Source organism: Bombus bifarius, unplaced genomic scaffold, assembly GCF_011952205.1.
Source record: "Bombus bifarius isolate JDL3187 unplaced genomic scaffold, Bbif_JDL3187 scf7180000007978, whole genome shotgun sequence".
In the NCBI taxonomy this organism is placed as follows: domain Eukaryota; kingdom Metazoa; phylum Arthropoda; class Insecta; order Hymenoptera; family Apidae; genus Bombus; species Bombus bifarius.
In genome coordinates this window covers 3,006,913-3,021,069 of record NW_022884363.1, presented here as the reverse complement: position 1 = coordinate 3,021,069, position 14,157 = coordinate 3,006,913, and the positions used below count along the sequence as shown (strand labels likewise).

The window sequence follows — 14,157 nt, the reverse complement described above, 5'->3', positions numbered from 1 at the left end:
CCGTTTGGAAAGTGGCCAGCGAATGAAAAGCAGCGAGAACACGAGCGACCGCTGCCCACGCATCGTACATACCGTCCCGATAAATAATCGAACTAGGCGTCCTTAGACCATCGGCCTGCCAAATTCGCTTCCAGACAATCCTGCGAAGGTCATGTCGCAGGTACGATCCTCGTCAAATTCGAGGAACTCGATAAAAGGTAGATTTGGGGTTGAAAATACTTGGAAGCAACAATCGACCCATTCGCGGTATGACAATCACAGAGAGAGAGAGAGAGAGAGAGAGAGAGAGAGAGAAATTATCGAAGGTTGAGAGAATTTGGAGGAGTCTGGCTAAGAGACGATTTTCTTTTGGAGTTGGTACTAAGCGTCAACTTTGGGGAAAATTGTCTTTCTTTTCTTTTCTTTTCTTTTCTCTTCTTTCATTTCATTTTTTTTTTTTTTTTTTTTTTTTTTTTTTTTTAATAGAAGGCGAAATGTTATAAACCCGATCGGAAGCTTAAAATACAGAATCTACGTTTTCTTCCTTGCTATAACTTTTCTTATTATAACTTTATTGAAAGAACTCCGGAGAAGCGTACGCGCACCATGGATTGTTCTAACCGTTGGCATTTCGGAGACGTTGAAAGGTTGGAAGTCTATTGTCCAGAATGAATCTCATCGGACTGGTCAGGATTAAATTTAGATTTAGTTTTCCATCGACAGCTGTTGGACTCTGAATTTACGGACGTTATTCGTGAACCTACGACACGCGTTTAGTGCCACTCCATCCGACAAGTCGACAACGCTTTAATTGAACCCTTTCAGGAGCAAAAATACGCTTAATTCGGTTTCACATATGTTGTTGCACGATGGCTAATTCCAACGCGTAAAAAACATTTCACAATGAATAAAGCAAATTTCACAGATCTAGATATACGTTTCGGCCATGTTCGATATCTAAGAGTCTATTAAATTGTCGCAAAGTAAGTGCCATTCGCGCTGGAAAGTTGTCCCTATAAATCAAACACCAGCCAGGCCGGTTTTCCCTTTGGTTCTACTGAAAAATCAGCGCAACGAATCAGATCGTCTCGATCGTTCTAATCGCTAGACTCAAAGTATCCTCGTGGCAAGTTTTAATTAGCGTGAAGAGGCAAAGAGTGAGGGGTAAGACAAAAAGTTTGAAAGACATGATGTGCGCCTGAACAAGCTGGACATTTTTAGATGGAAATTTATAGACGTTCAACGCATTCCTGTGTCGCATGATCGAACATTTGTCCAGCTCGCCCACGCGATTTTATAACGATTCCGTGGCCTTGAGAAATATCACAAAAGCAACGAAAAGTAAGAGAAACCGAGAAAGAAGAAAATAAAGATCGAAATAATTCCGGGCTTACGTAACGGGTAATAAAAAGGCGCGGAAATAAAGACAGTGTACGGCCCAGAACATACGATATTTCACTGTCCCTCGGTAAACTTTCCTCCCTGAAGAACGAGCACGATCTCGTAAAGAAAGAGAAAAGAAAGAGAAAGAAGAAGACTCGGAATAGACGATCATTCTCGAGCATTCGACGCGATCGAAAGGTTCAAAACATCTGGCGATGACATTTTTCAATGGCTCTGGACGAAAGTAACTGCCGTTTACTGTGTTTTTCAATTTTCGTAATATAATGCCACGTTAAATCGAATCAAAGCAATGATCTAACAACGGTAGTTCGTTACGATTCCCAATTGCGTATTATTAAACGTTGATGCATCGACGTGGAATTCGCGTATCGTGCTTTTAATGCCCGTTGTTTCAACGGTCCTGCTCCGATCGATGGTAATATTGGTAATAAATGTCGATCGAGCGAATCGTAACTTTCAATATCCTGGAATCTTTTGTAAAATCGTTCGCAAGTCTTTCAGAAATATATAAGCCGACTAGACTAATCATCGTCAAAGTCCATACATAAAAAAAAAAAAGAGAAAAAGGTGGAAGAAGACAAGATACGTGAAATCGAACTGAAAATGAACTAACCGATAAGAATAGAGTGAAACAGTTGACTAGATTTCTTTTCGTCGAAAAGGTTTCTTGGGATGGTCGATTAACTCGTGACAGGGCGTTTGCTCCTCCTGAAAGGTCACCGACCTATAACACCGGGGCCACCTTGCTGATTAATGAAGAAAGTAATTAAAAGGGGCGGACGTTCGTTAACGATGCGGCCCTCAAAAGATGAAGGCATGGATTCCTCGTAATCATCGACTCGTCCCTGTACCATACATCACCGTCTGGCTGTCGCTTTACAATCCGTCCCGTGTATTCTGGGTCTTTTCGAGTTAGACCCCATTATCGACTCCACTTCGCAGCCACTAGATATATATACGTGTAATTAGTCTTACGAAGGACTGTATAAAAATAAAAATGCTTTGACCAACTTAAACACTCGTAGCTCGCAAATATAGGCTCCCTCTTGGCATGATTATAGTGGTAAACGTATGATTTTTGGTATAATTACAGCGAGATATCGTCGATTTAAAAGAATGTTTTTCGTTAATGGTGCAATTTGTAAAGGAATAAACATAGTAGGCCTACGAAGAACAGAAGATAAAACGCAACTGTCACCGAGTACGTAACTCATAAGAATAACGAAAGAAAAAAGTAGAAGGTAGAATCTGTTTGAAATGACTGGACGATCGAAGCTTAGATGATGCTCGGGATCGCGGGAGAATGAAAAATCGTTTTTTGCAGAACGCTCGCCGAGACTATCTATCTGTTCTTCGTGCAATAAATTCCTACCCAGGACCTTGGCATTTGGAACGTAAAATTCGAATCTCATAACATCCCTTCGTTTCGCTATCGGTGTAGCAAAGCGCGAAACGAGAGCTTGCAAGCGTCCGTGAAAATGTGTTTACAAGATGTAGACCTAGCGCACATCGCACGGAAAAGAACGTAGAGCCGACATCGCGTATTTATAAATTTTGTTTAAGAATTCTGGATGCAGACGGTGCCGAGTCCGGTTAGCGGAAACGTAAGACGCGCGCGAGAGAGAGCGGGATCCTTTTTTTAATCGCGGCCATCTGGCCGAACGGCGCTTTGACGTTTCGAAAAACAAAAAGAGATACGGGGCAGCGAAACGACCGGCGAAGCGAAATCGCCGGGAAAAAATGTAGGCCAATACCCGAAGTGATCGTTACCATTCCCGGCCGCTTCGCTGTTTGCATAGACGATCGATCGAGAAAGAAATTCAAATAAACCGCCCCGCCACTAACATCTCTTGACACTCCGAGCCCGATTCCGCAAATATTTCCGCCGAAACTTCCATTTTCCTGCAAGAAAATACCACGACTTTGCTACATTCTGCTTTGAAAATATAAACAGCGAATCTACGCTTCTTGCGTCATCGTCTTTGATCAAATATGAAAGGAATTAAAAAGGAAAAACGAAGTGATCGTTGAGGAGTTTCGAGGAGGTGATTTTACTGGTAAAATACGAAATTGGAAGGGAACAGAAGGGATAAGAAGTGACACATGCGGAAAGAAGGCATGAATCCAGGTGGATAAGGGGCGCCTCTATTCGCAGATAAGAGGGTGAATAACCGAGGATAAAAATACTGGCGGTACGGAGCGCGAGAGACGAAAGAAGAGGAAAGGCAAAAGACGAGGGTGAAGCGGAGGGGAATGTAGTTGGACGTAGTTGCCATCCGATCGGAATGCGCTATGTGCGTTCGCCTTGGTCTGCCTCAAGCCTGGTCCAAGTGTCCGGCCACAGCCGCGGAATAAATGAACAGATAAAATGGTCTCTTCTGTGTCCCTAATTAACACAGATTTTTCGCCGGAAATACGACTTTTCGTCCGCTTTACGATCCCGCCATCTGGCTTTTCTCAACAGCCTAGGATAGAATCCGAGAAACAAGCAATTTAACGATACATTCGTGATGCTCTTTTTCGAACACTAACATCAGCTTTGGCGAGATACGTTTTATTCGATAGAGTACGTGTTGTTGGCGATAATAACAAATACAAAATTCTGACTGTTTATAATATAACGTAAGTATCTGTATGGTTTGTAATAATCGATATGATTGCATCATAAACAAACGTTGTTTCTTTAACGAAAGAGATTATCTTTGTAAATAAAAGAACGAAGGTATCATTCGTGTTACAACTCCCAAAGGTCCTAATATCCCGACCTTTCTAAGGTATATTCAAACATCCTCGGTGTCAAACAAATCTCTCTTTAAAGCCGTAATTCCTAAAAAGAAAAAAAAAACAAAAAACAAACAGAAGAAACCTTCATGCATAAACAGTGTCACTGCGTCGTTACCAAACCAACCCATCGTTAAAATATCAATAACAACATCGTTACAATAACACACGAGACAAACATCAACGAGCAATGCCAAACATCTTCATACAGCAGCTGACGAACAAACCTGGGTGAGGGATTAATAAAAGTTAGAGCGTAAGATTAAAAGAAGCTGACATTGGTATTAAAAAAAGACACTTTATTAATATGTGATTAGTCAGAAGGGTTGGACGTTCGAGTTAGAAACGGAGCAAGTGTTCCCCGTGCGCAGTGGAGAAAGCCGCACACCCGTCGAGGCCAAGTGGTGCCGTACCGTCACAGTGTTTACAGCGCTTCGCCCTCGGCTCAGGCATTCTGCGGTGACCTCGTGACCTCACCGATATTCCATCGTCGGTTCCTGCACTATACACACGCACGCAGCCACGCACGTGCACACCACAGGGAGCTGCACGCGTGCAAACGACGAGAGAGCAGGTCGAACGAGCTGCACGCGCTCCTCTCAAGCACGCCCCCCTTCTTCTTCGTCTTCTTCTTCCTCTTCTTCCTCTTCTTCTTCTTCTTCTTCTTCTTCTTCTTCGTCTTCTTCCTTTTCTTCTTCCTCTGCTTCTTCGTCGTTGTCTTCTTCTTGTTCACTCGAGCGGAGTAGAAGCCACCGTTTCGTCGACAGACGCATCGGCCTCTCTCCAAACTTTTGCTCGCGTCACTGGCCCGACATAACTTGTCCAGGCGGTTGTCAAGCCACGACAGCCGAAACGATCTTGACAAGCGCCCCCAGCGGATTACACGCACTGGCCGGTCCGATCATTCGCACGGCCCGGTATTACTGAAAATCCTGGATAACGTCGGTCATCCTCAAACACCGCTAATACCGCGGAATACATCAATGACATGTTTATCTCACCGCGTATGTGTCACCCGATTCGTCGATATATCACACCCTCCTCGTCTATATAGTCATCAGAATCACAGTTATTTGAAAGGGAAATTGGACGACCCACGGGGTTCTACCGTTCCAAAACTGATACCACACGGATCGCCTTTTTTTAAATGAAAATATAAATACGAAAATTGGTTCAGAGAGAGAGAGAAAGAGAGAGAAATGTTTCTTCTGAAATTCACTAATTTACACTTTCTGTCGCACGAAGCAAACGTTCTCGCTTAACGATCGTAATTTAATAATAGTAGTTTATACAGTTCTTAACCTATGAAGGTCCATTAAATAGAAGTATACTTTGTGGTCCACGATCTGTGAGCATTTATGTACAACGTCGAGGAAAAGCTCACTCCTCGACGATTTCTTTACAACAGGGAATGCAACATCGTCTCGCTGCAGGAATGATACGTTCGGCTTCGTTTCCGCGAGACACAACCACACAAGATTCTAAGGTTCGATAATGAAAACCAACCACTCGACTCTCCACTTCGTCTGATGTACCGTTCTTTCTGTCCCCAACATGTCAATGAAACCGCAACGATCTCACCAACCCCAATTACACATCACTTCTAACTTACGTTCACTTTCCAACTCTCCAAGCCCCTCTTTTAACTTCCCTGACGAAATTTCAGGCGTTCTCAACTATCGCACCAGTTATGCAATATCCTCAATTCCTCGACCCGCTTCTCACTCACACCACGCGAGGTTTCTCGTCACTCTGCGCAACCTGCGTTTCCACCCACAACTCCGAGGCGCACTGTCCTCGAAACGTAAACAGAATTCACGTGATCGTGTTCGATAATACCAGCTCCTAGCGACGCTGTATCCTAGTTCGTTCTCGAAATTTCTTACAGGTTCGTCGACCAAGTTGCGACCAACTTTCACGCTCGAAGTTCGCAGTAGGACGTTCTTCGAGTATTTCTTCGAACGAGGTCGTAGGTCGTCGCGATCCGATCACGATATACCGTGTTGTGTTATCGCGTGAAAAACGTCGCGAAGCAGGACAACGCGACAGAATAGAGAAGATCGTCAACAGAGAAGGAACGTGGAAGGATCGTTCAGCGATCGTTCGAGGACGCTGCGGGTATGTTCACATCGCGATGTGGAGGGCGTCTAGGTCGCCGTAGCGCCTCGCAGCCATGTCACACACGCACTGACGGACGCTCGACGCCGGGACGCCGTCTTCGGCCGGACTCGGTCCACCCTCTCGGCAAGCGTCGGGACGCCTGGCTACGGGCCAATGTGAAAACGGGATAACTCGTTGGAACGCCACCGAGGGGCGTTCGCGTCACGCTCGCTAATTTTCTAGCTTTCGACTAGAGCTCCGTGTCTCCACGATCCCCTGCGCTGTTTTTCTTTTACGCTAAATTTCAGTTGAATTTCTTCGAATTTTTAAAAAGCTTTCACTCTCAGCAATTCCGAGAATGCAGGGTCTAATATTTTGATATATATCGCTCATGTACATCGCTGCATTTTCATATTAAAATGTTACGGTTGAGGTAGAAAGCATTTCTACCTCGTTTTTTAAGGAAAATTCTCAAAATGTAATAATCCTCTGTACAAGATACTGTACAAGAAACATAAGCGTAGATAAAGCAGAAGAAGGGAATACTCGAAGATCGTGTTAATTGATCATTCGATCCAATTATCCGGCATAAATTAAGAAAGCAACGTTAAACGTCGTGTAGTTAAAAGAGAAAGGTCATTAGAAGTGACACAATTAATGGAAGCGCGAGAGAATCGGTGTCGGTGAACGCATGGCGGAGCGCGGGAACGCTTCGTAAAGCCGCAGGAAACTGGCGTAACCATTGATTTACGAATGACAATAAATCCAGCCGCGTTATCCGTGCCAAAAAGCACCTCCAGCTGCGCGAAAGATTCCTCGGAAAGGCGGTTCGCGAAAATTAGACGAACAGTCGTTAAATGCCGGTCGTATAATAGCACAGCCACGAAGCGACGGTGACCGGTTACGGTTAAAACAAAATTCGATGATGGAGATCTTGGATAGAGAAACAGTTGGCGAACGTGTCTGAACCAAGAGGAACGTGTGACCAAAGTGGAAAAGGTGAGCAACGAGCAACGATAGCGATGCTGAGTGGGTGTTCGTCTCTGTTTATCTGTGCGCGTAATGACGTCACCGCTGGTATAAAGGGGACTCTAAAAGCGAACAGATGGCCTTTATAGTTGACCATAGACAGTGTCGGGGCTCGCATGTCCGCGGAATCGCGGAAAATAGACGTCATTGCTAGATGCTTCTGTCGTGGACTGACCGGTCAAGTATTCGAGCGCGCTATACCACAATGATGTATCGTTGACTGTTACGATCTAAATGGAATTACGCAACTGCTCCGAAACGATCATTTTTGGAACAGCGTACGCGTGACGTGGTGAAAACGGTAACGTCACTGTCGAATAACAGGGATGATTTATGAACGTTGGCCAAAGTTTGGACATACTTCTCGGGAAATATTGGAATTGTTTTGCCATGCGACTTGTAAACAACATCAGCAAAATTCTAGATCGGATCGGATCTATAGTCGAAAATAAATTTCGCGTAGATTAACAAGCGTAGGATCTCTTTCGGCCGAAGAAACGAGAATTCGGAAGAGTAGTACGTAAAAACATAGGACCGCCCAATTTCCTAATTGATGAAAATAACGAAAGCAAAACGAAAAAACTGTACGCGTAATAACGGGAAATTTATAACGGTGCTCAAAGAAACTTCAAAGTTTTATAAAAAAAGAAAAGCGGAGAAAGAAAGAAAGAGATCAAACATCGCTGTTAAAGGTTTCGTATTTATACTCGTAGCATCGCGGCCGCGATCGCAAATTTCGCAGACAGCGAGCGTCAGCGAGAAAAGTCGCGGTTAAGTGCGATCGTTAAAAGGGAAGTGTATCTGCGGGCGGATTTTTTTTCAACGTCATTTCTTACGAGCGGCAGCCAGTTTAAATGAAAAGGGTGCCTCCTCGCGAGAATCGATGGGAGGCGTACCGCCTTAACCCGGACGAGTTTTATCGCGCGACCAACGAATAAACGAGCGAGCACAAGCGGCGTGTAACTCTGCATGAAGAGGAAGGAAAAAGGGGGACCGACGAGAAAGTAACGAAAGCACGTTTTATCGAGTCCTGGGTGGCTGCGTTGCACATGCAAGAACGTACCTTACAAGTTAATAAATTTCGAGGTTTTCCTCGTGACCGTACCGGGATGTGTGCCTCGTTGTCAGCAGCATCCGAAACAATCCGCTTGCCTTGCGGTTTCGCAATCACGAGGAGGTTTCTCCTGAAACACACGACGTCGATTTCGCGTTACGTTCGAAATATTTCTTCCCGTTGAAAACCAAACACCAACGCCCAGAATGTAGAGTTTAACCTTTCGCTAAAAGTATGAAACGTTCATCGCGCGATTAAACGGATGAATATCGTTCCAATACATTTTATTTCACGTTACAGTCGTGTAATTGTACGCTTACTGTAACGGAAGGTTTATCTCGTCCATATTAACGAATAAGTAATAATAATAAGAATAATAATAATAGTAATAAAAAGTTAATTGAAATTTGAATTAGTTTTAAAATTCTAATCGGTAACGTATTAACAAGCAACGCGTTAATATCATCGATGAAACGAAACGATTTCCACGTGATACGCGATCGTACGTCGCTTACGTACAATGGATAAAACGATCATGTCATGATTCGATCGAATCAAATCGCGTTCTCAATCCTGGCAAGGACAAAAGTCACGTCGAATCGGCTGCGTAAGGTAAGCAGCTTGAGAAGCATTGCCTAGTGGCAGCTACCGAACGACCTAGAACGGCCTTCGGCGACTGCAACTACGCAATGGCCGACCAACCGCGACGTAGAAGGCGTATACTACTTAAAACGATGCCAGTCCCCCTGCTATATTTTTTATTGGCCATCGTGGATACTGTGAGAAAACACCTGGACGGGGAAAGATTTACGAGCTTTGGCGACAACGCGAATATTACAAAGATTCATAGAAATTTCGAAGGTGAAGTTAGTTACGCTATCGAACAACGAGCACATCGAAAATTTCCAAATCCTTCTACCACTGAAAGCATAAAATTTATAGGACTTCTATTATTACTGGTTCGTGGGTGTTTAGAACGACCGACGTTCTAAACTCTGTCGAATTTCTAGAGATAAAAGATCTGTTTACGAATCCAAGGTGATCGAAATGTTTCGCTACGTGTCGCCACGCGGTGTATTGCTCAAACTCGAGCGGTACCATTCTTGGAGCGTCATCGCGTAAAAAAACACGATTCGCCGTGAAGAAAGAACAACGTCGTTACAACGGCATTGCGAGGAAGGACCGATGTAAATATGTAATAAATTTCTCTGAAAAGCTGTTTGGCTGAAAGAGCTCGACGGTTCGGGGCATAAATCGTTCCGGCGTGGTACAATGCGAACAGCGCCTCGATTAATGTTTAACAAGGGTGTCGGAGTGGATTTCGCGGTCGTATCGGAAGCGGGGACTCCTTTTCTCCCTGTCTCCGGATGCAAAACAGCGGGACGAGAGAGCCTTAACCTAATTAAGGAAGACAAGAGTAGCGTAAATCACGCGGCGAGGAGAAAGTGATGACGAGAGATAAAAGCGCGAGGAGAGCCACTCTGTTCTCTCTCCGCGGGGATTTATTTTTCGTCTCGTCGGTCACCTCGCCTCTTTTCTTTTTTCACGTCCGGACGATCCGTGGTAACGCGTGTCCCCGCGGTATGCGACAGAGAACCGCTTAAAACGAGCAAGGTCCAGTTTTCAGGTCGCGCGGAAGGGAATCCCAATTAAATTCCCTGAAATTCACGTTCCACCGAATATCTTGATCTCTCTTCTTCTTCCCGCCAAATTCGTTCACTTTTTCCAACTTCTCGCCTGTTTCTTCCTACGTGGCGTGCGAAAAATCATAACGATGTAAATCGCGTGCTTTCAACCCTTAAAAAGTATCGTGCATCTAGTAAAGCAAAGATACAAAACAAGGATATAAAGGAAAGATTCTTTACGGTAATAAACGTGAAATTCTGTTTCGCGATAAATGTCAGCGGGCTGACTTATGGTATTACGATTATTAGTTCCCCGTAATACGTTCTTCCGTGTTAACGTTATTTTATTTTCTAACGTCGAACTTCCATTGGAAGTTTGATTAATACACACGGCCAGTGTAAGTAGGTCATAGTAGCTCTCGTTAAGCCTACGTACCTTCGCCTCTGTTCGCTGCATAAATCTACGGGTAGAAATGCACGTGCACCTTAGGGCGGGTACGCACCTGGGCGTGCACGCAGCCGTCGTCGACGCAAATAGGCGTGCGTGATCTAGAATGGACAGTGAATTTGCAACTTCTCCGAGCTATCGTGCTCGTTTGTTGGATATGGTCCGGACCGTGTAATTTTTAGCGCGCATGCTATTACGATGGTTCGTGGAATTATTGTATCCGGACATGTTTGACAACGCGTAAATTCAGCTTATAATCGTTAGGATCGTTCCTGACTATACCTACTTGGAGAAAGAGAGGACAAGAGTCTAAGCTATACCTGCTTCGAGAGAGATTAAGCACAGGAGAAATAGTATATCGAATTCCAAGAGTCGCGTCTCGACATTCGTACGAACGAGACTGTAGCCTAATTGTTCGTCGATTATAATTTTAACACTTCGCTATCTATTTTATTATTTCCATTCAATTGGATTTCCTTCCTAATACACCGAATATGTTATCAGACAAAAGTTAAACTGTTTAGTCCAATCAACTACAATCTTAAGATATAATTTATAACTTTAAAATGTTTCGTCCTCATCCTCCTGTTTGTTCACCATCCAGCAAGAAAAAATGTTAAACCAAACAACTATAGCCATTTTTCGTAGAGATTACGAATGGTCCACGAGCTACTCCTGGGAGGTACATCGGACATGAAGAAGTACGGTGAAATACACGCCCGTGCCGCGTGAGCGCACGCGCGTTCGACTGCACGCCCGCCTTTGCGCGCCGCGACGACCGAAATGTTTTTCTTGGGCGCGTGGACGAGGCTCGGAGTGCGCTGCAAGTCGGGCTATGAAAAAGAAACAGAAACGAGGGAGAGCCATAAGAAAGTAAGACAGCCCGGTGGATATTGCGCTGCTCGAGAGGGAAAGCGTTACGAGGGTAGGGCGAACGAAACTGTGGAAGCGGACGAAAATACAACGAAATCGGTCGCGGAGAGCGCAGGAAACGGTGAATCAAAGAGACAGCCGTTTCGGGGGATGTTTTTCTAACGACTTCATCTCATCCCTTCCGCGCTGCCATGCCGCGGTTATTCGAAAGAGAGCGGCTCTTACCTAATAAATTATCGCATTTGTAGCGTCGCCACTGGCGGCGAGATTCCGGCACGATCTTGACGCTGTCTCGTTAACAGTTTTTCCTCGTTTTTGCCATGACAGCGCTCGCACTCGCGAGAAAACGTCTCTCAGCTTTCGCCGTACGATCGTACAGAGGCGAAGAAAGAGTCGAGATGATATCTGGATGATTGCTACGAGAGATTCTGCAAACTGCAGGCATCCGTTCCATGTTTAGCGAAAGTACTTGCAAGAACATCAAACGAGTATAGAATATCGAAAACGGAAAGAAAATTTCTAGTAACGTTAAAATTCCTATTGCGAACGATGCGTAGAAAGATGTCCAGAAATAAGTTGTAATATGGAGATTTTGAAAGTGCGAGAAAAGGGCGTGAGAAAGGAGCGTGTGAAAAAAAGCAGCGCAGTATCGTAATGTCCTATTGACAACTAGAAAATAATTCCATTTGGCAAAGCGACGGGCATCTTCTAGGTAATTAGGAGGGACGTCAGTCAATCGGCGTGAAACGCTTATTCGTCCATTGATAACATCTCAATAGCTGTCGATCGGACGGCCATAAGCGTCAAACGTATCGAAGAAAATGAATATCACGCCTCGGGTAAGATGGCGCGCAGGCGTGCACGGTGAAACGTATCTAGAAATACAAACAAATCTGCTCCCTTTGTACGTACTTTCAGCCGTATTTACTGCTGATAAACTTCGATTTGACGTTGCATTATTTTCTTAAGGTTAAATACTATCAACCTGCGATTGAGAGATACAAAATTGAGAGATACATATAAAAAGAAACGTGGGTGGATTTTATGTTATTTACAGAGTGCTACGCACGAATTCATTAACTCGTGAAAACTTCTAATTCTTCGTTAATATCCACTAAAACTCGTAACACCCGATACAGTCTCCTCCCCTTCGTTTAACTCTAAGATTTAAACTTCTAAATCTCCTAAACTCTTCATAAAAGTCAGCGGTACGACGCGATAAATCAGCGTTTTTTAATTGAACAAGCTCACAGGCAATCACACGAGGAAATTCGAGGTTCGAAGTGGCTCTCAACGAGATGGCCGCTAATTGAATCGGCCCACTCTCGTCGGACGAGCATCACGATCGCGTAAATCAGTCAGAACGAAGGGTTTAACGGGGGTTCTCTCGAGGACGTTGCGTCGATAACACGAGTTCCGCAACGGTTAGATCGGCGATTACACTCGAGGCTGGAAGGTGTTAACAGCCACCGCAGGATTTACTTGTAACGAGCGGGTCGGCCGGTACGTCGAAAATAAAGCGACACGGAGAAGTTACCCTGGTAATAATGCCGAGATTAATTTCTCGGAAGCAACCCTGTCAGGAAGGCCGGCGTACAATTACTACACGTCGATTTTAAACGTGATAAGCGAGGAAAGATAGCCTCGGTTCTGCGAGCATCATCCGACGCAGAACGCTTTATCAACTTTTTAATCCTCCGTAGACAAACTGAGTTATCGACGGTCGAAGTAAACTTTTACTCTTGAACTTCATCCAGAAGTATTTTTATTTCCGTGGTTTTTAACTTTTAGACGTTTAATTCATCGAATAATTATACAGTGAAATTGATTCTTTTACCAGAATTTTTCAGTCTCTTCGAGAAAGAGTCGTACGTATACCATTCTCGATGCAAACAAAACGAAACGCTACAAAACAGCGAGAGCATGGGCGATAAATAAAAATCTCCGTATTAATAGAACGCATCGTCTGGACGGGAGAGACAAGACAGAAATCCGGACAATTTGAAGCGAAACAAAAAGAGGCAGCGAAAGAACCGGGAACCGAATCGGTATGATCGAGACGACCACGGAATTAGTCTTCCCAGAATAAAATTCGCGCGGCGATCACGAGCAAAAGGACAACTGGCAAAGGGTTGGTTTCCGCGACCACCCGGTACAGCGGCAGCCGGTCGCGCGATACGCTCCAATTTTCCGCGGCGGATCGTTCGCGGGACACAGTGTCGCCGCGAATTTACGATCGTCGCCCGATTTAGAGGCACGCGGGCCACAAACTAATTACGGCAAAACGATCCGTCCGCGGGCGGCCAACTGCGCCCGCCAAGCGAATTAAAAATGAAACCGGTAATAATAAAAAAAGGGGGCCGTACGTGTGCAATGGAGCGGACGTAACTGTCTGGGGCGGAACTTTCGGCCCGCAGGCGATGCCAGTGGCAAGAAGGACGGATGAGTGGAATCTGTATACAGTGAAGATCCATTTATCCGAACGCGTGTTAGAGAAAAGAATAGTATCGATGATAAAAAGTCGCTATCCTCTGTAACTGTTCTCATTAATCCTGACGATAGTACTAGAGTGGAAATTCGTGTGACACGAAAGATCGAGGATCGAGTGACTATTTATTTTAGATTACTTGTAGCGCGTGTAAGATGTATTAAGAGCGCATTTTGATCGAGAAGAGAATTGAGAGTGAGACTCGGAGTTCAAAGAGCCAAAATAAAGTAAGTTATCGCTGTATTTTTCATTTTACATATCGAGTGAAAGGGGCGGAGAGGCAAATAATGTACGATATATAATTTGAGTTCGCATAAACGAAATTCTATTATATTATTAAGCGCAGTTATTAGTCAATACTTAACGAGTAAAATTT

General features: G+C 44.4%; 1 protein-coding gene across 2 annotated transcripts in view; it reads right to left on the bottom strand.

Annotated features, from left to right (window-relative positions):
• Positions 1 to 14,157, bottom strand: part of LOC117204314 (myocardin-related transcription factor B-like) — a 239,380-nt gene that overhangs the window by 211,441 nt on the left and 13,782 nt on the right. Inside the window, exon 1 of one of the 2 annotated variants that reach the window (XM_033441567.1) lies at positions 4,578 to 6,411. The exons of the other annotated variant lie outside the window; for it this stretch is intronic. Coding sequence (XP_033297458.1) covers positions 4,578 to 4,617 — 40 coding nt within the window. The 5' untranslated portion in view covers positions 4,618 to 6,411. Of the gene's footprint in view, positions 1 to 4,577; positions 6,412 to 14,157 lie in introns of those variants that run through there. 2 annotated transcript variants of the gene reach the window in all.